Source organism: Podarcis pityusensis (genome assembly GCF_964106645.2).
Source record: "Podarcis pityusensis genome assembly, chromosome: 7".
NCBI lineage: Eukaryota > Metazoa > Chordata > Lepidosauria > Squamata > Lacertidae > Podarcis > Podarcis pityusensis.
The window spans coordinates 77832383-77859398 of NC_138031.1; the positions used below are offsets into that span (position 1 = coordinate 77832383).

Below are 27016 nucleotides of genomic sequence, written 5' to 3' on the forward strand. Positions count from 1 at the left end.
CACAACTTACCATCATAAATGTAGTTGGGGTTGAGAAGCTGAAAAGGGAAGTTGAAAAATGTTAGCATTTCGAAAGTCTCCAGACATTTCTTAAGGACAATAAGGTTAAAAACTGAAGTCTAAACATCTGTCAACTGTTGACATAGAAGACTGTGTGAAGTTGTGCTCAATGATGTTGTAAGGTCAACAATCATCAGCATAGCCAGGTGTACTTAACATATCATGATCAATAGACAACGTGGTATTTTCTGTGCACTTGTACTAACAAAGCTTTTCCCACTACATTCCCTAAAATGGGACATTTAGAGACCAGCAGTGAGATTTTTATGCCAAAATGTTTCCTGAAAAGATAAAGCAGTACATTGCTGACTGACAACGCCACCAAGAAATATCCCCTTTGCTGGGTCTCTGAAGACGTATCATATTACAATGCCCCCTGCTCCTCTGCAGATCTAATCTCCAGGTACAATTCAGGCAGGATGAAAATCTTTTTACACTCAGCACAGGAATTGTGGAGTGCTCAGAATCCTGGTGGATCCATTGTGACCAAATATCATCTGTGACATCACCGAACCATGGTGCCAGTATGATGGCTCTATGATATTACAGTGGTACCTCGGGTTACAAACACTTTGGGTTACAGACTCTGCTAACCCGGAAATAGTACCTCGGGTTAAGAACTTTACCTCAGGATGAGAACAGAAATCGTGCGCCAGCGGCGCAGCAGCACCGGGAAGTCCCATTTGCTAAAGTGGTACCTCAGGTTGAGAACGCTTTCAGGTTAAGAATGGACCTCCAGAACAAATTAAGTTCGTAACCAGAGGTACCACTGTACATGATGATGTTATACAGAGAGAATTTTATTCACTACAAGTCTAGCCCAAAGTATTCTCACCTACAATGGTTCAGAAATGCTCCCCCCCACTTAAAGTGAGTAACAATTCCATCTATTGTTCTGTTAGAGCTGTATGGAAGTGATATTTATACAGTGGTGCCCCGCAAGACGAATGCCTCGCAAGACGGAAAACCCGCTAGACGAAAGGGTTTTCCGTTTTGGAGGTGCTTCGCAAAACGAATTTCCTATGTGCTTGCTTCGCAAGACGAAAATGTCTTGCGAGTTCCTGCGGGGTTTTTTCCTTTCCCCCCCTTTTTCCCAAGCCGCTAAACCGCTTATCAGCTGATGGCTAAGCCGCTTAACAGCTGATGGTTAAGCCGCTTATCAGCTGATCGTTAAGCCGCTTATCAGCTGATCTTTAAGCCGCTTAACAGCTGATCTTTAAGCCGCTTATCAGCTGATCTGCTAAGCCCGCTAAGACGCTAATACTGTAGCGCTAATCTGCTAAATCGCTAATGGGCTTGCTTCGCAAGACGAAAAAACCCGCAAGACAAAGAGACTCGCGGAACGGATTCTTTTCGTCTTGCGAGGCACCACTGTATAACAGTTTGTCTTGATAATATATATATATGTGATATTGATAATATATTTGACTTGAGAACTGCCCTTTTTGGGGGTACTGAAAATGTTTAAAATGGGGTGTAGAAGTATGGATCTGGATTTATTGTAGGAAGTCATGGCAAAGGGATTTATTTGATATTAAAGCTTTGTAAACTTTTGGAGGCTTCTGTCATGTACCTGTGGTCTATTATGGATGCTGCATCAGATAAACAAAATTCTGCTGGAAAGAGATGATTTATCTCTTCTTACATAATCTAATATCCTAACTCATGGTAGTAAAATTACTGTCAATACACTGAGGAAGCGGTTGTTACTACTGCTTCTGAAAGGATTAATTAGGACTCAGAAAAGATGCTTCTTTTAACTTCTGAACTGCGGATTGATGTTAAAGGTGGCTTGGCCAACATAGGGCATGTGCACTTCTGCCTTAAAACTGCTAACAGGTCAAGAGTATTTGTTGTTCTCTGAACAAACGGTTGCTTCCTGTGAGCTCAACCTGTGTGTTCTGAAAGTTGACTCATGCACTCCAGAAAAAATGAAAGTGAGTAATCTTCTCTGTAATATAACTCCCTGAACAAAGCTGAACGAGCTTTATCTGTACCATCTGCAGTCTCTTTGTGCATTTTGCTGTTCCATAAGGAAGGAAGGGGTTTGTTGTTAAAAGCGGGCAGCCATTCAGTGTGCAAAATGCATTGAACGAGCCCCATCGGTCGAAACCTTGTGCAAAGATGACTTTGGCTTACACAACGGGGCTTCTTCCTCCCTTGCCACTGTGTCCCTTGAAATTGGCTCAGGGACAGATGGGGGTGGGGGTGGGGATTGTTTCGCCTGGCAAGCTGCTGAATTCAACCATAAGACATTGTACACCTATCATTTTGCAACATGAGGTCCTTAGCAATGCACAAACGTAGCTACTACAATTATGAATTATGGTGCTGGAGAGCAAGAAGATCAAACCTCTCCATTCTTAAGGAAATCAGCCCTGAGTGCTCACTGGAAGGACAGATCCTGAAGCTGAGGCTCCAATACTTTGGCCACCTCGTGAGAAGAGAAGACTCCCTGGAAAAGACCCTGATGTTGGGAAAGATGGAGGGCACAAGGAGAAGGGGAAGACAGAGGACGAGATGGTTGGACAGTGTTCTCGAAGCTACCAGCATGAGTTTGACCAAACTGCAGGAGGCAGTGGAAGACAGGAGTGCCTGGCGTGCTCTGGTCCATGGGGTCACGAAGAGTTGGACATGACTAAACAATTAAACAACAACAAAGCTACTACAAGGTGTCTACTGTTCTTGTTCAGGCTGTAAAACTTTTATTGGTTGTTAATGGTTTTCTTAAAAGCTGTTGCACCTACTCCTTTCCTGAGTCCAGCCATCTTTTTTTCCTCATGAAAACTTTCCCCCATTCTTCCCTCCCAACACAAAAAAATACACTGCTATAGTCAACCCAGGCTTTCACCCTTTACCTGAGAATACCTACATCAGAGAGTTCCTTCTCCTGGACCCAGTTCCAATCTTAAACCTTCACTACTACTACCTATTCCCACGGGAAGTTTTCAACCACAGCACTAGTTGCATGTTAACGACAGATTTTGAAATACAGAAGGCACAACCCACCATATTTCTGCAAGAATCCTACTAGCTGATATCCCCCCCCTTTAAATGGTATCACATTTACAGTGCAATCCTAATAAGACTAAGTTTAATGGGATTTACTCTCCAGTATGTAGGTTAGCCTGACCAGGGATACTCAAATCTGAATTATATACAGTTGCCCTAAAACACGACATGAAAACAGGTCTTCAGCACTTTGTATCTCTAGTAATGAAAGGTAGAAAAGAACACTGGTGCAAATGTATTTCAAGTAAAAAAAGTATTGTTAAAGTGAGATACTTGTTGTACTGTATAGACTAAGAACAACTAAGAACACGAGGAAGAAAGGTTACCTTCACGGAAACCTTATTGGCAAGTCCATCTCGAGATTTACGGTAACCATTTTCCAGCTTGCCTTCCCTTTTGCTGTCTTTATCTTTTTTCTCAGATTTCTTCCTTAGACGGAGTGCTGTGTGCCAAGATGACGACTTCCTGAAGCCAGAACACAACAGCAGTGTGATTAGCTGGACCCTTGCCTTGGAAAACATTAAAACATGCAGAAGGAGGAACATCTGACGGATAATCCACCAAACAGTGAGTATACGAACAAATGATCGATGAAATGACATGGTTCTTCTGGTGGCCTTGACCCAAAGAGTATGAATTCTGTCATCATTTTTACAGGAACAACTAGTTTGAGCCTAGTTCTTGCTGCATTTGTAAACCTGTGTCTAGGCTGCACCCTTTCGGACTGCAGGGCTCAGTTATTTTTCCCCATCCATACAAAAAAGTTTTCTCCCATAGAAAACTATATATCGGGGGAAGAATTCGAGCTCAGCTTCCTCTTTCACATGTAAGTTTTCTTTGCGAAAAGATCGATTTATTTTGCATGAGAAAGAACTCTGTTATGTAAGCTCCCATCTGCGTCTAGCTTCAACCACTCCAGATTCTTCACCTCAGTGAAAACTAGACCTCAGACTTACCTTTCCACGAAAGAAAAAAAAAAAAGGGGGGGGGGAACACCTGTGACTCTTCACAGGCCTGACCCATCTCTGCCTCCTGGCATCCCTCTTCCCTGCTTCTGACATTGATTCTGTACTTCTTTCTGCCACAAACTCTCCCTGCTCACTAAGCCCTGTTACCTCTTCAGCTTTTAACATCTCATCTTCCCAGTCTTCTCACTGTTGTCCTACCACCAATCTCCAGGCTCTGAGCCTCCTTCCCTTGGGGGGTTCCTCAGCTGGTTCCTCCCAGCATGCCTTTGTGTCCAACCAGTCCATGACAGCCAGCCAGATCTATCACGTGCCTGTTTTCCTGCTGCAGCAGACCAACACGGCTACTCCTCTGGGGTGCATGGCAAACTAACAATCTTACCCAAAATGTCCACCTTAAAAGGAGCACCCGAGACACTTACTTCATTGTTCCATCGGGGTTCTCAATGGTGACTGCACTGGTATGCCCCAGGACATAGCCGGGGATCCAGCCCTCGGCTGCGGGGCACTGGTCAGTGGCGGCTCGGAACACCAAAAACATGTTCTGTTGGTTGCTGGCTAGAATTTGCACGACTTCTCCTTGGTAGACATTAATCTCATCCTCCTTCACTGCCGTATAATCGTGTGTCACCAGCATGGTGGAGATATTGCTACTGCTGCTACTTTCACTCTGTCGGTGAACCAATCAGGTAGAGAGAGGAAAACAAGGAGGAAAAAGGAGACAGTTTACAAAAATACCGGGGAGAAGGGGGAGAGAATGCCTCTCTTCCATGACATTAGCTCCTAAGAATAATCATTTCAATAAGCTTGTATTAAACGAACCATATGAGTACTGAGATTTTTCAGAATCTAGATAGACCCCAAAGAGCTGTTATCTAATAAACAGAGCAAGTAAATTAAACTGACCAGTAGTTGGAGGAGGGCTTATGTTCTTAATATCCCATCATTAAGTGTGAACCTGTTATTTTTATGTTCATGCACTAATCATTTAGCCTCCTTTCTTAAGGACAGGAAAGGATGCACGTTTGGGCTTAAGAAAATCTCTGTAAACCTTCCATTAAACAAACAAGCACCAGCCTGTTTACTCATCAGGAGCTTAAAAGCAGTACCCAACAGCAGCTTAAGATATTGGTTAGTAAACCAACATTAAATCTCAGTTCCCCATTTCAGATGCAACAGGGAATTGCAATTTAAAATAGACAAGTTAAAGCTGGTGAGTAACATGTGGTGTGGGACTGGCACTACCTTCTGGTGTGATAAGCTATGGTTTAGTGGGATCATTTTATCAGAAATGGCTCACTAAGTCACCTTACACTGTCTTTTCTAGAGTTTGTAAGCTGCATGCCCTGCCCATCCCAGTGATGCTAAATTCATTCTGTCCAGAAAGCACTGGATAGTACCCATTCTGGGCTCAAGCACACCAGATGCCTGAACTATTTAAAAAACACCTACATTTTTTTATTTGGCTGAAATCAGAGATTGGCAGTAATTTAACAAATCCCCAGATTCTGCAAAAATGACTTGGGGACAAGATGTTTTCAGCCACTGATACAGGGAAGTATGTCGTTCCTTTATCCCAATACAATATCTGGAAAAGGAAAGTTAATTGGGGAAGAAATATACTGCTAAGCCTAAAGGGGAAGGTGGTGTTTCCATTAATGGTGAGATTCCTATTTCAAATGTTCCTGTTTGCTGGTGAAATGAACAGTATCCACCTTTAGTGAATGGGTGGTGGAGGGACAATTATTATTTCCCCTATGTGTAAGAGTCTAAGAAGCATTTTTTAAAAAAAATTAAGGCAATCTCCCTTCAAATAACTGCCGAGTCCTCTTAAAAGATTTGTTTTGCTTTAAATTTAAGCCACTTCTGGCTATTTGCCTGATGCATAGGTATAGTCCCGAACCCAAGACAGCTAGTTCCTAGTATGAAGCTATCCGCCTCTGCAGCACATTTTCTCCATATGGAGAAATGGCACCCCCCCTCTCCCAAGCAGCATATTAAGAACACATAGAAATACTACCTTGAACAGCCCCATCCCTTACAGTGAACAACCTTTTTTTTACGCTGGCTGCCAAGCTGACATTTCCCTAAGCTATGAAAACAATTTAAGGAGGTATGCCAAAGCCAAATCAAATAAATATAACAGGAGCTCAGAAACAGAACAAACATGCAAAGCGGAATTTCTTACCCTACAGCTACAATACAGTGAGTGAAAGAGGAAATCAGAAGAGGTCTACATTGTTAAAAAAAAATTCAACCAAGTAGTGCATGCTTTCAAGAAAGGTTCTAAAGGCCAAGTGATGTGCGATCGAGGTTGTGCGGAAGCTGTGAAAGGAGCTGAAGAAGTGTACCACACACTTAAACTGGGGTGTGGGGTGGGGGTAAAAGAGTGTGGCTTTAAGACCAGCATCGAGTTTGAGGATGCAACTATTGCACCCCCCCTGAAGAATGATTATTCTGAAAATAACAATAGGTGTCCTTTGACTGCCATGTTGCATTTCCAGATTGGCAGCTTTAAAGAAAAGGAGCCGAGGTCTGCTGGCCGATAACCTGATCTTTCCTCGCAGAGTGGGCTGAAAAACGAAATCCCCAGGAGGCCCCAGCGCAGCGCTTCTTAGAGAACAGAAGGTATTTTAGCTTGGAGGTTTGATCACGGTAGCCTTCTATCTGTGTGCACTAAGTGTATTTATCAGGATTAATTTTTGTGATGCTGGAAGATTCCTTGACCAGGTACGGATTTTTAAAAGACAGCAAGTCAACAGAATGCTTCAGCTCAACCGAAACACAGGAAGCACTGCCTAACAGAACCTCCATGTTCTCTGAATACTGGATGTCGGAGAGTTCAGGGGAGAGGAGTGGGGTTGAATTCATGTACTGCCATGTGGGTATCTTGGGTTCATTTGGCTGGCCACTGTTGGGAACAGAATGGATCTTTGCTTTGATCCAGTGGGGCGATTCTTTTTTTCTTCAAAGTCTCGCTGGGGTGGCACGGGGGATGAATTGTATGCATGTATATGAACGGCAGAGGAATCCCTAAGCAAACCTGCCTATGGAAACACAGGTGAGGCGCAAACTGAGCTCCACCAGGGCAGCTGTACACAGAATGTTAATTTGTGCCTTCGTGTTAGAGGGGGAGGAAGCCAAAAGCAAGTTAGTAGAAACCAGACTAGCAGATTCCCCCCTCCTCCCAGCAGAGGTGGAAGTCACATTTAGAGTTAGAAAGGCTTTCTTCGTGTCTGTATACATACTGCAAGTTCATGTCTTATGTATACACACAGAGAGGCGACATACGTTTCTACTGAGATTTGCATAGAAAGACTGGGAGCGACTGATTATTATTATTTCAGAGCAGCGGTGCAGCACCAGAGAGCCAGAAGTTAGTACGGAGAATGATGGCAACGCACAGGAAGGGAGGAGGAGCATGGGAAGATTTTTTTTGTTTTTAGAGGAGCTCGCAGGATAGAAGCGCTCCAGCTCTTACCCCATTACTCTGGGTGGAGTGTACTGACTGCTCGCTGGTCGAGGAACATGTGCTCATGCGGTCTGTGTCCTTGCTGTGTGAAGAGTGGCGGTGGACCTGGCGCTGGAGGGAGTCACTGTCCCCGGGAAAAGTGAAGGAGCCGGGGCGGCTGACAGGGGATGCTGGGATGGAGCTCCAAAAGGAGCCCTTCTGCAGGGGGCTGCTGGGAGGAAAGGCTTCCTTGCCAAAAGGAGAAGGGAAAGTCATTGCGGGAGGAGAGTTTATTGGCGAGACGGCTCCGGGCCTCGGTTTCCCCAGCGCCAGCGATCCCACGCTGCTCCTCGAACGGATCTCCTCCGAGTTCCCGCGGCATTCCCTCTGATCCGCGTCTGCCGAGCCGCAAGCGCTTCCCGATGCCTTCCGGGGGCTCTCCATCGCCTTCATCTTGGGGATCTTCTCGGGTTCTCTCTCTGGACCGTTCTGCTGAGCGTTTGGTACCGGGTGCCTGCCTGCCTGGCTAAGGCCAGCCTCTAGGGTGGTGGTGGTGTGGGGAGGCAGGGAGGAATTGTGAATGGACATACCTGACATCTTGTCTGCCTCTGCTTGGACTGAGGCTGCAGAGGAGACCAGGACTGGGGAATGGTGTCGGACCGGCTGCGGGATCCGGGAAGGCCTGCTACGGCTGGAGCTGGGGATTCCAGGGCAGGTGCTAGGGCCACTGCTATTGCTGCTGCTGCCGCCGCCGCCACCAGGACCACTGTGGTTCCTCTGGTACTCGATCGGTGATGTCAAGGCTGAGAAAAGCAAGAGGGGTTCACACAAAAATGGAAGGCAATGCAAAGCCAGTTGTCAAAAAGAGTCTCAAATTCAACTGCCCCAATAACAGTACAGTCAAACCTCGGCTCCCGAATGCTGAAAGCCCGGAAGTAAATGTTCTGGTTTTTTAACGTTTTTCGGAAGCCAAAAGTCCAGCACAGCTTCCGCTTGAGTGCAGGAAGCTCCTGCAACCAATTGGAAGCTGCGCCTCGGTTGTCGAACATTTCGGAAGCCGAACAGGCTTCTGGAATGGATTACGTTTGACAACCGAGGTTTGACTGTATCTTCTTTTGCACAATCGCCATGTTTTTTGGCAGGTATTACTCACACCATCATTCCCAGATAAAGCCAAGCAACTTAAAAAAAATATATATTCATGGCAGCAAAAAATTCTGATGTATTTGAAAAGGAACACAATACTATTTATGAAACAACTGTGATTAAATTAGCATTGCGTTGTGTGAGTTACTGAATTACAGTATGGACATACTATGGACAATTTCTTATTTGTCCAAGAATGTTGAAGTGAAAGCATATTGGTTATTTTTGCTTTGATGATCTATTTATATGAAATAGTGGGATTATAACAACCATGTGAATAATTTTGGGTGGATGGAAAAAATGGGATTATCTGAAATATGTATCTGTAAATCAGACTGTGCTATCTAGGTATTTTAAACTGAATAAATTATGGGACATTATTTAGGTTATCTGTGCTAAAAAGAGGAAGTCAGGGCTGGACAAGATATTTAGCAGAAGTTCTTAAAAAAAGGAAGCGGGACATCCACTCTCGAATATACCGTATTTTTCGCCCTATAGGACGCACCTTTTCCCCTCCAAAAATGAAGGGGAAATGTGTGTGCGTCCTATGGGGCGAATGCAGGCTTCGTGCGCCTCTCCGCAAGCAACGGGAGCCCAGCGCTGGGCTCCCGCTGCTTGCGGAGAGTTGCCTGCATGCTGAAGCCTGCGCTTGCTGAGCTCAGCGCGTCCAGGCTTCGCGGACCTCTCAGCAAGCAGCGGGAGCCAGCGCTGGGCTCCTACGGCTTGCAGAGAGCTGCCTGTTTGGGGGCTGGGGTCAGGGGAAGCTCGGGCTTCCCCCGCCCCAGCCCCGCGCCTGGGGGGGAAAATATTTTTCCCCCTTTATTTCCCCCCCAAAAAACTAGGTGCGCCTTATGGGACGGTGCGTCCTATAGGGCGAAAAATATGGTAATTAATTAACAAGCAAGGTAAGCAAAATGACATGACACACCATTACAGCTGGCTTTTAAAAACTTAGCTTTAGTGTGATTCTGCATGGAAGGTTACTGGGAATGAACTAAAGCCTCTGACAAAAAGCTTTCACAAGGAAAGCAAAATTATTAGCCCCATCAATGAACTCAAAATACAGAACCATGATAGAGGGGAACTTAAAATAGCAAGACAAAGGAAACCGTCTGGAGAATTAGATTAATTCTGAAACTTTAGTAGGAAGTAGAAATGAAGTTCACTTTACCATTTAGAAAATTACGCTGGTTTTCCAAGATTTGGTTGATTTCGTGGATCCACATTTGGCGGACTCCTGGACTGGTGGAATGCAAAACAAAAGTCTCCATAACATCACCTGCCCTTGACGTTAGTGCAAATTTACAGGGATCGTTGTCTATGTTTTCCTCCAAGCACAGGCCACTCACCTTAATTAAAAAGAAAAAGGGAAAAGCTTTCAGAAAATGCCAATTTCATCTTTTTGTTACTACTTTTGATCAGATGGCATGTGGTAACTTAGCAGGAGCACCAATGTCGAGGAATTCCCAATAAAGACCACTCTGCGAGAAGGTCACAACTATACACAGCCAAAACCAGAAGCGACCTCAGAAAAGGCACTAGCAATTGGAGAACTTGTTGCACCAGAGCCTATTGGCACTGGAGTTGGGGATGTAACACTCATTTCTAGTCCATTTTGTCCACAGCCCAGCCCACACAAAGCGTCAAACAACAACTAATCCAGAATGTGGCAGCTAGACTGGTGACTGGGAGTGGCCGCTGAGACCATATAACACCGGTCTTGAAAGACCGACACTGGCTCCCAGTACGTTTCTGAGCACAATTCAAAGTGTTGGTGCTGACCTTTAAAGCCCTAAATGGCCTCGGCCTAGAATACCTGAAGGAGTGTCTCTACCTCCATCGTTCAGGCCAGACACTGAGGTCCAGCTCCGAGGGCCTTCTGGCAGTTCCCTCCCTGCGAGAAGTGAGGTTACAGGGAACCAGGCAGAGGGCCTTCTTGGTAGTGGCGCCCGCCCTGTGGAACGCCTTCCCATCAGATGTCAAGGAAATAAACAACTATCTGACTTTTAGAAGACTTCTGATGGTAGCCCTGTTTAGGGAAGCTTTTAATGTTTGAAGTTTTATCATGTTTTTAATATTCTGTTGGGAGCCGCCCAGAGTGGCTGGGGAAACCCAGCCAGATGGACGGGGTAAACATAATAATAATAATAATAATAATAATAATAATAATAATAATAATTATAGTCATGTCTTAATTTGAAGTCTTCAAGCAAATTTCACTAGCCTACCTAGACAGCCAGTGTTATGTTAATCATTCAAAACAGCCTGACAGCAAAGAAGGAAAAACGCACCCTCTCTTAAGTTTCTAAAAACTTCCCTCCCTGCTTGCCAAGGGAATTTCTGACTTGCCCCTGCACAGAAGAAGCCATTTGCACTTTGACACCTGATCAATTTGTTAGTGATGAGGGGGAATTGCTCGAAAGGCTTCAAAAAGACCTAGAAATGAGAAAAAGTGCTAAACCAGGGAGCAGTCGTGCTCAACACCAAACGAATGAGACAGTGCCTCTTATTCTCAGCATTCCACGTGTCCCTACAGATTTGTCATTACCCAAGCAAAGTAGGAGCAGCTCCTCTATGACTGCATCCCATGCCACTCTGGTATGAAACATAAAAGTGGGCTGGTGGCTTTAACATGGGAATCCTCAACCCCATTTCAAAGGTTAGGAAAGCTGCAGAATGCAGCAACAGGGAAATTTGTTGCAGGGGACAGTCAAACGAGGAGGATATCACAACAGCCTTGTAATTAACAGCTTGCCTGGTAGACGACAAGGAAATTCATGCAGGTAAGTGAGATGATAGGGACGCGGGTGGTGCTGTGGGTTAAACCACAGAGCCTAGGACTTGCTGATCAGAAGGTCAGCGGTTCGAATCCCCGCGACAGGGTGAGCTCCCGTTGCTTGGTCCCTGCTCCTGCCCACCTAGCAGTTCGAAAGCATGTGCAAGTAGATAAATAGGTACCGCTCCGGCGGGAAGGTAAACAGCATTTCCGTGCGCTGCTCTGGTTCGCCAGAAGCGGCTTAGTCATCCTGGCCACATGACCCGGAAGCTGTACGCCGGCTCCCTCGGCCAATAAAGCAAGATGAGCGCCGCAACCCCAAAGTCGGCCACGACTGGACCTAATGGTCAGGGGTCCCTTTACCTTTAAGTGAGCATGATGGCAAAGGAGGGAGGGGTCATGCCATCCCTTCTGTTCAAGCTTGTTTGGTTTCTGTGCTGGCTACAGAAGAGGGATAGTTCCCTCTTCCGTGATCAGCAAGGAAACAGTGGAGTCCACCAGTCCTCTTGGGAGAAGGCAACTTTTAAAACTAGCCTGTATTTCCATGCTTACTTCCCTCTTTGGCCAGCATGGAGATAACAGGCTACTAGTCTCTTAGCATACTAATAATTTTTTGCACAGGCCAGTAACTTGTGCGGGCTCTTTTGCAAGGCTGAGCTACAAAACAATACAAGATGCTGCCAGTAACTATGAACAACCTCTTTCAGTCCAACTTTCATCTCAGGTTAACATTTAACAGCAGGCCATTTGCCAACTTGCACCTGCTCCTCTTAGCTCAGCTGAAACACACAGTAGTTTTGCATTAAGTGTGCTGCAATAGCTAGAGTGCTGGGTTTGGCAAACCTAGAATCAAGTCCCCACTCAATCACGAAGCTCTCTGCGGTGACCTTGTTTGAATCGTTTTTCTTTCAACCCAACATCCGTCACAGGGCACTGGTGAGAATAAATTGCTACTCTGTGCTCCCCGGAGGAAGGGAGGGATTCATAAAATTCCATTCCAGGTTAGTTTGCTGACAGACTAAAGAGCTCTCTGCAGCAATTTTTGGAGTGACCAAGTACAGCCTGGGATCTTGACTCAAGTGTGAACAAACAACCCAGAAATCAAACTCGGGAAGTTGTTCCAACAGATGAGCCAATAAAGAATACAACATCTTCACATCCAGTTTGTGAAGTGAGTTGTTGAGGCCACCTGGTGGGAAAACGCACATTTACAGCTTCCAAGTATGGTGAGATAAGAGTGAATCATACTGAAAAAGGCAGGGAGGTCAAGGGGCCTGATCACAATATGTGTGCTATGGACACACAAAGGGGAGTAGGGCGTACTGCTTCACAGAGTAAACCTTCATGGAGTTTCAATATAAACATAGATATTGATTTATATCTGAGATTAAAAGATGAACAGTGGGAATGTGCATGAATAAAATGGGGTTTGGAAAAGAACACCAGCACAGAAAACAGTAAAGGGAAGTACAACAATCATTTGCAGTTGACATATGGGGTTGAGCAATGTTAAGTAAAGGGACCCCTGACCATTAGGTCCAGTCGTGACCGACTCTGGGGTTGTGCCGCTCATCTCGCTGTATTGGCCAAGGGAGCTGGCGTACAGCTTCTGGGTCATGTGGCCAGCATGACTAAGTTGCTTCTGGCGAACCAGAGCAGCGCACAGAAACGCCATTTACCTTCCTGCCGGAGCGGTACCTATTTATCTACTTGCACTTTGACGTGCTTTTGAACTGCTAGGTTGGCAGGAGCAGGGACCGAGCAACGGGAGCTCACCCCGTCACGGGGATTCGAACCGCCGACCTTCTGATCGGCAAGTCCTAGGCTCTGTGGTTTAACCCACAGTGCCACCGCGTCCCAACGAGCAATGTTATGTTGTCATAAATCAATAAAATTCTTTATGTCATTAGACAGGTTCTTAGAAGAGGCACATCGTTCACAAGACGCCATCTACAGTTTCCAGACTTATTAAGGGGTGGTCCAGCATTCTAAATGCTGGCATACCTGATTGGAACAGTTTGGATATTATTAACTTATAAAGCTTTGCCAGACACATGAGAAATAGCCTTTTAAAATTTGACACCTAATCAACTGCATTTTGCAATTTCCCTCATAATTAAGAGAAACCAACTATTTCCAATTTCTGGCTATAATAAGCATTTGTGCTGCAGCCAAAGTAGGCAACAGAAGTTAATTCCTGCTTTGTAATTCAGTTGATTTCTCCAAAAACCATTTCCTAAAACACAGTCACTTGAGGGACAACTCCACCGAAAGGTAAAAAAATATGTGTCCTTCCTGATTTTTATAATGCCAACATTGTGGGGAGAGATTCAGCTTTATAAAAGATAGTTTGACCGGGATAAAGTGCTGACTAAATAGTGTTTTTAAGGCGGCTTCCTGAATATGTGTTGAAATTAGAGACAAGGAGACGCCTGATAAAATGTTGTTCCAGCTTTCCAAGTCAAGCAAAGCACCCAGGTCCTAACACATTTTCAATCTAGTTAAATCCCTTGCATCTATCTAGTGCTGTTAAATTTTGTGTATGTGTGACACCTGGCTGCTGGCATTAGGACCACGTGAGACCATCATGTGCTCAGAGGGAGGTCAACATCACAGGGGCCTGTTGCTGAATAATAGCTTGAGATATAAAACAGCTGATTGGTTGAAGTTGTAGCCGATTACTCCAGCCCAGGACCTTCCAGATCTCCCGATCCTTTTTCTCCCAATCTCTTTGTTGCAAAAGTCTCAAAGTCTTTCATGGACCAGAGCAGAAAACTGTGTGGTCCAATTTTGTTATAAAACAATGGGTGGTAAGGGAAAGGGTTAAGTTGGGGCTGTGGTGGAACTTGCTTTTTCATCCTAGCCTTGTAAACTGAAATTGTGGTTTTCAGAAAAGGGCTATGAATCCATCCTAGGTCCTTAGAAGGTAGCTGTAATTGGAATACCATCCAAGTTAGCCTTTTCAATTAAGAACCCACTTTTCTGTATTCCTACTATCTGCCAGGAGTAGTATTTGTCTCAATTGGTTTGCCTCATAGGATATTTGCACATTAGACACTCTCCAATCTCCTTTGGGATCATATAATTAATATTTATTGGTGTGTGCTTGCCCCCCTCCAAGGATAGTATGTAGCCATGCTTGCACAAAGGAAAGGGTCTCTTTTGTGGTGGTGCCCTGATTTTGAAATACCCTCCCTAGAGAAGCTTGACTGGTGTCAACACTAAAACCTTTCATGGCTAAGGTAAGACTTTTTTGTTTGGCCTGGCATTTAAAGAGATTCCATTTATTGTTGGTTTTTAGTTTTTGTCTTTTGTTTTATGATAGGAATTACATTTTGTGAGGTTTAATAATTTTTAAAACCAATACACCAAGAGATGCAGGTGGAGCTGTGGGTTAAACCACAGAGCCTAGGACTTGCTGATCAGAAGGTCGGCGGTTCGAATCCCCGTGACGGGGTGAGCTCCCGTTGCTCAGTCCCTGCTCCTGCCAACCTAGCAGTTTGAAAGCACGTCAAAGTGCAAGTAGATAAATAGGTACCGCTCCGGCGGGAAGGTAAACAGTGTTTCCGTGCGCTGCTCTGGTTCGCCAGAAGCAGCTTAGTCATGCTGGCCACATGACCTGGAACTTGTACGCCAGCTCCCTCGGCCAATAAAGCGAGATGAGCGCCGCAACCCCAGAGTCAGCCACGACTGGACCTAATGGTCAGGGGTCCCTTTACCTTTACCTAAAACCAATACTACCAACCACATGTGAAAGAAGGTTAAACTATGGCAAACTACGGCAAAGTTGTGGAAAATGAGAGAAAAGATAAGGAAGGGTGGGTGGAATGAAAAATCTTCATGCTAGTGGTTAAGAACTTAGCTAGCCTTTCACCTTCTGATCACTGGTATATTTTCACTAACCTTTGAAATAAACCCTTTCCCAGTGGTTTTTGCAGAATCAGGAGATTAATCCCAGAGGAAGGGGACACACACACACACACACCTTTAAAGAGACTATGAGCACAGTTGGATTAGAAACTGTTGTCAAAACGGAACTGAACCCTCAAACCTACTGCATAACATAAAAAAGACATATGCAGAAGTCTTACCTTGATACTGTTTTTAAATAAGAATCCTGGCGTTGAGAAGCCTTTCTTTTTATCTAGTGGTTCACTGAATATAACAATCTGTTCAAACAGGAACACCCGCCTTTCTTTGCAACGCGGCAAGAGTCCCGTTTCCTGATCTGTAACCATGAACGTATCTTGCAGCAACAGCTTACCCTGGGCAACAATTTTACCCTAAAAAAGAGAGGCCAGAACAAGTTGAGTCAACCCTTTTTAGTCCATCAGCTGAAACAAGTCTGATAAATGTCGTTTGGAACGCTGGGTACCTTTCCAGTTAGGAGTTTGATCTGGCCTTCCACAAATTGTCATGCAGATCTTTTTTGGTTGGAAGATTAAATAAGAAGAGTTTGTTTTAAGAGCCTCTGCACGTTCTATGTTGAGGTTAGGGGTCTGCTCTTGTCGCCAGTTCACTTTGGTACTATGGTGTTCTGTTAATGCCTGCTTGTTATTAACTGATAAACTGTGGACCTCTTTGGATAATTGGGTTATTTGAGAGGCTATACCTCTAATTTGTTGGAAGATATGCTCAACCGTTCTTGCAATTAGAGTTAATTGGGTGCTCTCCCTACTTGTTATTCCTTCCTCTCTGAGCGGCACAGGATCAACTTGCCCCATTGCTGGATCCAGTTCCAGCTGAAACAAGTAGTTATATTACCAAAGAAAGTATGGCTAACAACGTTTTTACATTCCACATGGTTATGTTACTGAGAATTAGTGCTGCTCTCCGATTCAAACTATATCTACATTCTTACGGTGCTCTGCTATATTTATCCCTGAAGGACTGTAGCCTGTGGAAGACCGAAGTTGGGAATCCAAAGGGACATGTGACTGATTAAAAACAACAACAAAATGGCAGAAACAGTGGGATCAATACAGTTAAGATCATAGAAAGAAAATCACACAATCTCTCATGGGCATCAGGAAGCCTCTTCCCATTCCACATGATCATGGGTTGTGTGCACACTTCCTTTGGGCCACATCTCAAAATGTCACAACCAAGCAGCCCCACCCATTAGCAAATGTACAATTTAGTGGGGTTCAGGAATGCAGCTCCTTACCTCCATAGCTGTCAACTTTCCTCCCCTTTTTAAGGGAAATTCCCTTATTCCAAATAGGATTCCTTGCAAGAAAAGGGAAAAGTTGACAGCTATGCCTTACTTCCACCTGATGTATATCAACTGAGCCATTATTACACAACAACCACGTGAATTCGGCCTCACTGCATTATCTCTGCACATTATATTCTGGCTCTTGTTCCAACAACTGTGACATCCAACATGCATATGTCAGATGAGAACAGGGACTAATCTACACTGGTGAGTTATAACGTTAAAAATGCGTTATAAAAATGTAACACCAGAGGGAGCTGTAGAGTAGCGATGTGTCGCCAATGGGAAATTGCACTGGGAGCTATTTTTTAATAGCATTTTTAAATAGCATTTTCCAGATCAGTGTAGATCCAGCCCAGGTGCTCTAGGAGGATGAAAGAGCAGGGACAAGAGGCCATGAGTTCTAAGTCTGGGTGCAAGCCTACAGGGGCACGGTTCCCTGTACTATTCCTATCCTTATGCTTTGCCCTCCTGCCAGCATTACAGTTCAGGGACCTAGCAGGGGCAAGCGAGCGAGAAGGCTACTTCCCTATGGTCTGTTTTCAACCTCTAACAAGAAAAAAGGCACTTCAGTTGGATTTTAGGAGTAATTTTGAAGCTGAAACAAGTCAAATGTTAAGAGTACATGCACTTATTCTTAAAATGCTTCCAGGTGACTCGAAACCAGATTGTAATGGGAGGATGCTGTTTGTGAAGAAAAAGGTGCCCAAACCCAAGGAAGGACTTACATCAAATCCTTGTAAACGACCAACATTCATCATGTCGTTGCACCGTTTTGGGACTATACACATTACTTCTACAGCCCTCTATTGAATCAAGAAAGAGAGAGAGATTAGAACAGTCAACTGTGCAATGCCTTTTAGTTATTCTTTTCAGATTCTCTAAGGTGCCACTACCAAGATCGATTGCACATATCAAGGAGGCAGGCTATATAATAAAATTTGTTGGGAGTGCTTCTGGGAACACCCTGCCCCTTCCTGTAATCTCCATGATGAATTCTCCCAAAGTGATGGACCTGCTGTTTTAACCATTAATTCCAGAATAAATCAAATGTGGAAAAACAAAAACAGAACAATCTTTGTGAAGGAGGTCCACAGACTGCAGACAGATACAGAAAGAGTGCTATAATTCTGCTACAACAGCTGTCTTGATGCTGGCATAAATATTTAAGAAAACAGTATTTCTAAGTACCTCTAATTCTGTTGTATCAAGATTAGCTTTTTTGGAGTACTTAAGGAAGTCCTGCAAAGAAAAAGAAAGAACTATGAGTTGACATCTTCTATTAAAATTATATATGTGTATGCATATATATTGGGCAGTCCTGATGATCAGAAACTGCTAATGATAATAAAATGTGCATTTATCTACCATCCCATTTTGGGACTTCTGGGAAGCCCTGATGTACAGCATATCAGAAATAAAATGCTTAGGTGAAGAAATCAAACAGTAAAAAGAAAGTGTGTTTCCTGACTGTCCTTCAATTGTTTTGCATATTTACTGTGTTTTTGTTTTATATGGGGAAGTGCTTCAGGTTGTGTATTTTATGGTTGTAACCATATGTTATAAGGGAGGTAAGAAATCTAACAAAGCAAATCAAATATTATTTTATTCACAAGTAGCTAAATCCCCACAAAAGGCTCTGCTTTCTTTGAAATTGGCAAACAGAGGAAATGAAACATTTTCAGATCAGAATTAACACTATTTACTATTTCCTGATGCATACTTATGTAAACTACCTTAGCAGACACACAATGCTCCAACAAAAACAAAGAACATTTGTGGGTACTTTCTGAGAAATATCTGCCTATATCTATAAGATGCAAAGCATCTTTTTTAAGTGTTCCAAATGCTGTACAGCAATAAAAAACCCAGCCGAGAGCATTCAAAGTGCCTTACCTTTAGTAGCAATTGGTATTTCATAATTCTTTGCACTGGTTTTATCAGCAAGTCAGTGAGCTGAAGTCGGTGACCCAAACGTTGCTTCAGGTCCTAGCAGTAGTAAAATAAAAGTTCAGAGCAGATCCTGTAACTCTCTATTTTGAGAGGAAATATCATCAAGGAGGCTAGTTTTGACATCCACTCAAATACAGATTTCCCTTCAGGATTCCTAACAGCTTCCCTTAGATTAACTCTCTAATTTACTTAGCAAAAGGAACTGTCAAAAAAAAAAAGTTTGCTTTTCAGTAGGGCTCACGTCTTCCCTGACTTCATTCTATCCATATCCCAAAGAAATCTGTTGAGTCTCATCCCCTTTATCCTGTCTGGGCCTATCATCCCTCCTGTTAAAGGATGACAGTTATTCTTAGTTACACAAAGCCGGACCATCTATGGATGCCAAACCTGGGGGCTTACATTTTAATAACCTGGGGGCTTAAACTTTAATAGGAAAGGGAGATGATGGTGGCAGCAACCTCAGTCCAGCATGGGACAAGAAAGAGTCACTTTGGCCCTACTGAATTTTCCAGACTTTGATTGGCTGGCAAAAGAAGGATGCAAAAGTAGACTATTCCCTTGGATTGTCTGTTGGGCTAACACTAGTTTTCTATTAACACTTGATGCTCAGTCAGTACATAGGTATCATGTGTTCATACATATCTAGGGACCAACACCTATCCTTGCTTGTACCTTCAAGCTGACAGAATCAACACTGTAAACAGAGATTTAGCCACATCTGAATAAGTAGGAGTCTCTATTACTCTTTGTTTAAACCAGTGTTTTCCCAAACTTAGGTCTTCAGCTGTTTTTGAACTACAATTCCCATCATCCCCGACCACTAGTCCTGCTAGCTAGGGATAATGGGAGCACCATCCAAAAACAGCAAGAGACCCAAGCTTGGGAAACAATGGTTTAAACTTTCCCACTCATTTGAATGTCTTTGGCTTGGTATGTGAAAGCAGATAGTGATTTGAATTCAGGTTGCTATGACAACATCTTAACATCCACTTAAACGAGTCGATGTCACTCAGCTTCCTGATGTCTCACAAGTATTGTATGGTAAAATCACAAAAAAACCGATTCCATGCTGTAATTCACCTTGAAGCGGAATTTGATGTACAGAATTATTAAACCCTAGAGCTAACTGGGGGGTGGGGGGGGAGAGAGTTTATTCATTTGGTAACAATAAACTAATTTCGATCTCAGCCACAGATCCTGAGAGAGATAATGTCTCAGAGACTGCAAAGAACAAGAATTTTTGGAAAAGATGAGGAGTATATTTCTTCTGTCCAGAAAGAGACAGCCAACCCCCTGCCTTTGGCACTTACCTCAAAAAAAGTATCAATGTATTCCGAGACAATATGCTCAGACTTTGGTTTGTTTTGGCAGTAAACTATGTACATGTGCAATCTTCTCTCCTGCAGCAGAGGGAAAAGAACAAGGATGTTGTATTTCATGAAAACGTAAAGCATACTTGGCACGGACCAGAGTAGCACAGATCATTAGAACAAAAGCTACCATATTCTACAGGAATATAATGGTCCATATAAGATACTGCATTTTCCATACTGTCTCACCTACTCTCTTCCTTGCATATGCTCACAAGTGCTTGGATAAATCAAGTGTGCAACAGACTAGGTGTGGGGAACTTCTGGCTCTTCAGATGTTGATGAAGGACACTTCCCATCAGTCCAAGAAAGCATGGGCAATGCTCAGAGGTGATGGCCATTGCAGTTCAGCAACAGCAGGAGGTTGAGAGGTTCCCCATGACTGCCGTACACGAAAACAGCCAACAACGATAATTGCACCTTTTACACAATTAGCCTGCTGGTGGTCATATCTATGTTCGCCTCAAGTCTACACTTTGTGCCCAGAGACGTTTGGCAGAGGATTATGACCCACATTACTGTCAAGGCATATCCTCCCTGCTGCCCCCAAATTAATAAATCCATTTGTTATGCAGGCTTGTGCATGAGAGCAGCTGCTCCAAAACTTTGTGCCCTCAGGGACTGCTTCCCACTGCCAAGGAACTGTCAGAGCCAGTCATGAACCCTCCTTATATTGCAAAGAATTCTGGAGTGTACTCTAAGGTTGTGGGCATTCTAGGGCACACGTTGAGTCAAAGCAAGGTCCAGCACTTCTCTCTGGCTGGGTGCTCTGCAGGGCTAAAATGACAGTAATGAACAACTCCATCTTTCAGGAAGCGTGGCCACCATGGCTGATCTTCTTGAGGAGACTCCCACCCCCACCATGAGGAAATGTGTCATGGTCCAAATAAAGAAGTGAAGAAATAACCTCTGTTCTTTAAGAGCATATTTCAGATTCGTTGTACATATGGAAAGCCAGAAAAGTCTGGCTAAGTAGAAAAATCAGGAAACTAAGTGAGAGTGTAACAGATTGCACGTTCTGTCACTGCCTACACATTTAAGAGAGAACGGAAGGCGTTAGTGCTGGAATTTGTTCTGTGCATAATTTCTTTATATCTCCCCCAAGTTTACTATTCCTGCCACTCTAACTAAGCATTTTGGAAGGCAAAGAAGCAAAGCAAAGTAAGTTCATGCATTTTTTTAAAAGGCACAGAATGGAGAATACATGGGTGAAGATATAAGGGCTGCTTGTACGAAGAAGAAGAGTTTGGATTTGATATCCCGCCTTTCACTCCCCTTCAGGAGTCTCAAAGCGGCTAACATTCTCCTTTCCCTTCCTCCCCCACAACAAACACTCTGTGAGGTGAGTGGGGCTGAGAGACTTCAAAGAAGTGTGACTGGCCCAAGGTCACCCAGCAGCTGCATGTGGAGGAGCGGAGACGCAAACCCAGTTCCCCAGATTACGAGACTACCGCTCTTAACCACTACACCACACTGGCTCTCAAATATGTATGTTGTCAAATATCCAGATCTATGATCGACGCAGCTTCTATATATGCAATGGGGAGGAGGAGCATACTTACATGTTTAACAAAAAGTGATCCCAATTTTTCTGGATCCTCAAGGCACTTCTCTAATTCTCCTAAAAAGAAACTGAGCAGTACAAAAATATATTTATTATTAGCCTCATTGTGGCAACAGACAACTGATTCAACAGCAGACAACAGTTTGGTTGCATTTCCTCTGTGGGAGGCATCCACTTTCGGAAATAGAACGGTTTGTGGAAGAAGCATCAGTGGATTGGCTGAAGACACTTATGTCATTTGCCAGCAGCCATATCACATCGCCCCAGTGTTATGTCCAGCCCGGCAACTTCTTAAATGCTGCAAGAAATCCCAGGGTGCCCCTCGCAGCTTGGACACTGCTGAGTAAGTTCCCTTAAAATTATAATTGCCTCAACCAGCCACTTGGTTTGACTGTGTGGCTGGGACAATTCTGAGCCCAGGTGAAGAACATCTGGGGAAAGTGTAGGGTTTCTTCAAAATGAAAGTTAACAAGCAACAGCAAGGAAGCTTTGCCCTAACTTGGGATTCCTCTGAATCAGAGCTCAACTAACACATACGCCATGTCCTCTTCATCACAGTGGCAAACAGCTGAGTAGTGAACACGGTGTGTAGAGTTGCAAGTCAATGCACTCATGTTACTTCCAAACTTGAGCAAAAGCAAATTGCAAAATTATCTTTATCTAGGGATAAGGGACATTCCAGTGTAGATGAATCATGTTACATGAACCTGCACTAGCAGTTGAGGAACTGGCTCTAATCCAAGGTCTGTCTATTATGTAGTTGCCACCACTCGTTCATAGAGATACTAAAGGGATAGAAGACACAGAAGGCCATTTGCGGGGCCCTAACAATGTTTGCAATGTAGGCCTTCCATCCACAGATTCTGCAGAGATAAATGAATCCATTCAGAAATGTCTTGCAATAGTCCAAATAGTCCACCAGACAGTTATTCTTGTCTGTAGACTTTCCAAATATAAGACTCCCAGAAACTAGGAGCAATTGCTGCTCAGATAGAACAGAACCAAAATCTAAGATCTCATCTTATGGCAGACTCTGCACAATTGTGAAATGAAGGGATCTGAAACTTTCAGCTGAGACCATGTTCTTGAGCCACAAAGTTATATTAAATCAAGGGCATCCCTGTTATTAGAACAACTAGGACTAGGCTCCATCCTTAGGTACCAGACATGTCCAAATGTTAAGAAACAAACTGCAATATAAAGGTCAGACTTCCATCTGAAACAAGGCACAGCTAAACCACCTTAGTGCTGGAAATAACTGGCTTATAATTCCACCTGTGGCATGCTGTAAATTGGAAACTACCCCCAAGTGGTAAAAACCAAAGTAATTTCTTTCTACTGAAATAAACTAGGCACCAGATGCATATCCAGGAATGGCCTTCCAACAGTATCCGTTCATTACAAAAAGCACAAGTGAGCAGGGCAACCTTTGCTTGGCACCTAATGGTGGATGCCTGGTTGAAAAAATACATAATTTGTACAAAATTTTTGCAGACATTTTGGCCAAGAGATTGAAAAAAGTATTGATGGAAGAGATTCATAAAGACCAAGCGGGCTTTCTCCCGGGAAGACACTTGTCTGATAATTTGAGGAATATAATTGATATTTTGGAAAAATTAGAAGTAAATATAAATACTAAAGCAGTTCTGATATTTGTGGACGCGGAGAAAGCCTTTGACAACATCTCTTGGAGTTTTATGAAGAAGAACCTACAGGGGATGGGGGTAGGCCAAGGTTTTGAAAATGGTATAGGTGCAATATACAGTGGTGCCTCGCAAGATGAAATTAATTCGTTCCGCAAGTTTTTTCTTCTTGCGAGTTTTTCGTCTTGCGATGCACGGTTTCCCATAGGAATGCATTGAAAATCAATTAATGCGTTCCTAGGGAAACCGCCTTCAGACCAGGTCCGGGGACAGTCTGTCCCCCGACCTCTTCTGAAGGCTGGGGGGGGGGGAGAAGGGCTTTTCTTCCCACCCCCAGCCTTCAGAAGGCTGTTCTGAAGGCTGGGGGTGGGAAGAAAAGCCCTTCTCCCCACCTCCCGCCCCGCAAGCTCCGGGGACAGGAGGGCTTTGCTGCCGACCGCCAGCATTTTAAAAGCCCCCGCTGTCCCGGGGCGATTTTAAAATGCTGGTGGGTGGCAGCGAAAGCTTCGCTGCCGCCCGCCAGCATTTTAAGATCACCCGGGACAGCAGAGAAGTCTCCGCTGCCCCGGGAAGGCAGGCGGGGGGAGCAAAGACTTTTGCCCCCCGCCGGCCTTCAGAAGAGGTCCAGGACCTCTTCTGAAGGCGGGCGGGGGGCGAAAGTCTCCCCCCCCCGCCTGCCTTCAAAAGCCGTCAGGAACAGCGGAGAAAGGCGCTGCCTTTCTCCGCTCTCCCGGGAAGGCAGGCGGGGGGGGAAAGACTTTCGCCCCCCGCCGGCCTTCAGAAGAGGTCCAGGACCTCTTCTGAAGGCGGGCGGGGGGCGAAAGTCTTTCCCCCCCCCCGCCTGCCTTCAAAAGCCGTCGGGAACAGCGGAGAAAGGCGCTGCCTTTCTCCGCTCTCCCGGGAAGGCAGGCAGGGGGGAGCAAAGACTTTCGCCCCCCGCCGGCCTTCAGAAGAGGTCCAGGACCTCTTCTGAAGGCCGGCGGGGGGCGAAAGTCTTTGCTCCCCCCGCCTGCCTTCAAAAGCCGTCCGCGATAGCGGGAAGCTCTTCCCTGCTATGCCGGACTGCTTTTAAAATGCTGGCGGTGGGGAGCAAAGCCTTTCGGCCCCCGCCGGCCTTCCTGGACCTCTTCTGAAGGCCGGAGGGGGGGAAAGGCTTTGCTCCCCACCACAGCATTTAAAAGAGGTCCCCGGAGATTTCCCTATGGGCTTTCGTCTTGCGAAGCAAGCCCATAGGGAAATTCGTCTTGCGAAGCGCCTCCAAAACAGAAAACCCTTTCGTCTTGCGGGTTTTCCGTCTTGCGAGGCATTCGTCTTGCGGGGTACCACTGTACTCTGAACAAAAGGCTAAATTAATTGTAAATAATGTGGTGACAGAAGAATTTAAGATAGAAAAAGGGACACGACAGGGGTGCCCAATCTCCCCACTGCTTTTTATATCGGTCCTGGAGGTTCTGCTGAATATGATTAGAAGGGACCGGTTAAAGGCATACAGGTCGGAGCCAAACAGTACAAACTGAGAGCATTTGCAGATGACTTAGTATTGACGTTACAGGAGCCAGAATCTAGTACTAAAAGGGTTTTAGAACTAATTCAAGAATTTGGTCAAGTGGCAGGATTTAAACTGAACAAGTTAAAAACTAAGGTTTTAGAGAAAAATTTAACACCGATTGAAAGAGAGAGGTTTCAGAATGAGACAGGTTTGACTGTGGTTAAGGAAGTGAAATACTTGGGGATTAATACGACAGCCAAAAATGGGAACTTATTTAAAGATGATTATGAAAAATCTTGGACGGAAGTGAAAAAAGATTTAGAAATTTGGTCAAATTTGAAGCTTTCACTGTTGGGTCATATTGCTGTGATAAAAATGAATGTATTGCCTAGAATGCTGTTTTTGTTTCAAACATTGCAAATTGTGGACAAGATGGATTGTTTCAAGAAGTGGCAGAGAGATATTTCTAGATTTGTCTGGCAGGGCAAGAAGCCCAGAATAAAATTTAAGATATTAACTGATGCAAAGGAAAGGGGTGGATTTGCCCTGCCAAACTTTAAACTTTACTATGAATCAGCAGCTTTTTGCTGGTTGAAAGAATGGCTACTTCTTGAAAACACAGACATTTTGGACCTAGAAGGTTTTAACAATGTATTTGGATGGCATGCATATCTGTGGTATGACAAGGTCAAAGCGCATAAAGCATTTAAAAACCATATTGTCAGGAAAGCATTGTTTAATGTTTGGATAAGATACAAGGATTTATTGGAAAACAAAACCCCAAGGTGGCTGTCACCGATGGAAGCGAAAGCTCTGAAAAGGCTCAATATTGAGGCCAATTGGCCGAAATATTGGGAAATTTTGGAACAAGATGGAGATAGACTGAAACTGCAGAGTTGTGAGAAACTAAAAAATAAAGTGCGAGACTGGCTTCATTATTATCAGATAATGGAGGCATATAATTTGGACAAGAAAATTGGCTTCCAGGTGGAAAAATCAAAATTAGAAACAGAACTGTTTGAACCCAATAATAAGATTTTGTCAAAGATGTATAACTTGCTGTTGAAATGGAATACTCAGGATGAAACGGTGAAATCTGCTATGATTAAATGGGCACAAGATTCTGGACATAACATTATGTTTGCTGACTGGGAACAGTTGTGGACCACAGGTATGAAATTTACGGCATGTAATGCCTTAAGAGAGAATATTATGAAAATGATATACAGGTGGTACATGACCCCAGTCAAGCTTGCAAAAATTTATCACTTGCCCGATAACAAATGTTGGAAATGTAAAGAAACTGAAGGTACATTCTTTCACCTTTGGTGGACGTGCCCAAGGATTAAGGCTTTCTGGGAAATGATATATAATGAACTGAAAAATGTATTTAAATATACCTTCTTGAAGAAACCAGAGGCCTTTCTCCTGGGCATAGTCGGCCAATTGGTGCCAAAGAAGGATAGAACCTTTTTTATGTATGCCACAACAGCAGCAAGAATACTCACTGCAAAGTATTGGAAGACACAAGATCTACCCACTCTGGAAGAATGGCAGATGAAGCTGATGGACTATATGGAACTGGCAGAAATGACTGGCAGAATCCGAGACCAGGGAGAAGAGTCGGTGGAAGAAGATTGGAAGAAATTCAAAGACTATCTACAGAATTATTGTAAAATTAATGAATGTTAGAATGATGTTGGATAGAAATTAAGTGGTTTCCAGCTGTAATGCTTTAAGGGATTATGAAAAATGGGTTGTTAATAGGTAAAAATTTAACGTTACTATTTTAAGACTAAAGATTAGGATAAATAAAGAGGGTAAGGATTTGCTGAACCAACAAATTGAACTGGAATACAAAAAAGGGAGGTATGAGGAGGTCCGGGAAACAAGCTAAAGGAAAACAAGTAATGGAAAATCTGTGTGTTTTTAATTATTTTTATTTTGTATTTTTTTGTTATTTTTTTCATTTTTATTGTAATACTTTAAAAAAGCTTAATAAATATCTTATAAAAAAGAAAAAAGAAAAAATACATAATTTGTGTGCCTCCAGGGAAAAGACCCCCTTATCCAGTAGTTCCCTGCCTGACACTTGGCAAAGGGTCTCTGAATGGCTGTCACATGAAAGATGCAGCAAGCTTGTTTTCTCCAGCTCCAGAGGATAAGACCCGAACCAATGGATGCAAGTTACAAGAAAGGAGAGTCCAACGAAACATCAGGAAGACGTTTCTTGACAGTACGAGCTGTTTGACAATGGAACCGATTCCCATGAGAGGTGGTGGACTCTCCTTCGCTGGAGATATTTAAGCAGAGGTTGGATGGCCTCCTGTCATTTATGATCTAGTTGAGATTCCTGCATTGCAGGGGGT

At 43.9% G+C, this 27016-nt stretch overlaps 2 protein-coding genes across 10 annotated transcripts in view; one reads left to right on the top strand and one right to left on the bottom strand.

Moving 5' to 3' along the window:
- The window catches only part of LOC308482066 (uncharacterized protein), a 75505-nt gene that overhangs the window by 42050 nt on the left and 6439 nt on the right, over positions 1 to 27016 (top strand). The window contains exons 4-6 of one of the 3 annotated variants that reach the window (XM_081015082.1): positions 3494 to 3639; positions 6542 to 6665; positions 13321 to 14652. Coding sequence is in view for 1 of the 3 variants with exons in the window: in XM_081015084.1 (XP_080871210.1) it covers positions 3494 to 3621 (128 nt within the window). In the remaining 2 variants the exon portion in view is untranslated. Of the gene's footprint in view, positions 1 to 3493; positions 3640 to 6541; positions 6666 to 13320; positions 14653 to 17280; positions 17417 to 27016 lie in introns of those variants that run through there. The other 2 variants (XM_081015084.1, XM_081015083.1) reach the window with 2 other exon arrangements.
- The window catches only part of TRIO (trio Rho guanine nucleotide exchange factor), a 263757-nt gene that overhangs the window by 9196 nt on the left and 227545 nt on the right, over positions 1 to 27016 (bottom strand). For 6 of the 7 annotated variants that reach the window (XM_081014562.1, XM_081014564.1, XM_081014565.1 and 3 more), the window contains exons 41-51: positions 21514 to 21583; positions 19892 to 19981; positions 18525 to 18617; positions 17820 to 17870; positions 17357 to 17434; positions 15502 to 15693; positions 9806 to 9983; positions 7519 to 8291; positions 4460 to 4707; positions 3399 to 3537; positions 11 to 38 (exon numbers count right to left, since the gene is read on the bottom strand). In XM_081014562.1, coding sequence (XP_080870688.1) covers positions 11 to 38; positions 3399 to 3537; positions 4460 to 4707; positions 7519 to 8291; positions 9806 to 9983; positions 15502 to 15693; positions 17357 to 17434; positions 17820 to 17870; positions 18525 to 18617; positions 19892 to 19981; positions 21514 to 21583 — 1940 coding nt within the window. Of the gene's footprint in view, positions 1 to 10; positions 39 to 3398; positions 3538 to 4459; positions 4708 to 7518; positions 8292 to 9805; positions 9984 to 15501; positions 15694 to 17356; positions 17435 to 17819; positions 17871 to 18524; positions 18618 to 19891; positions 19982 to 21513; positions 21584 to 27016 lie in introns of those variants that run through there. The other variant, XM_081014568.1, reaches the window with a different exon arrangement.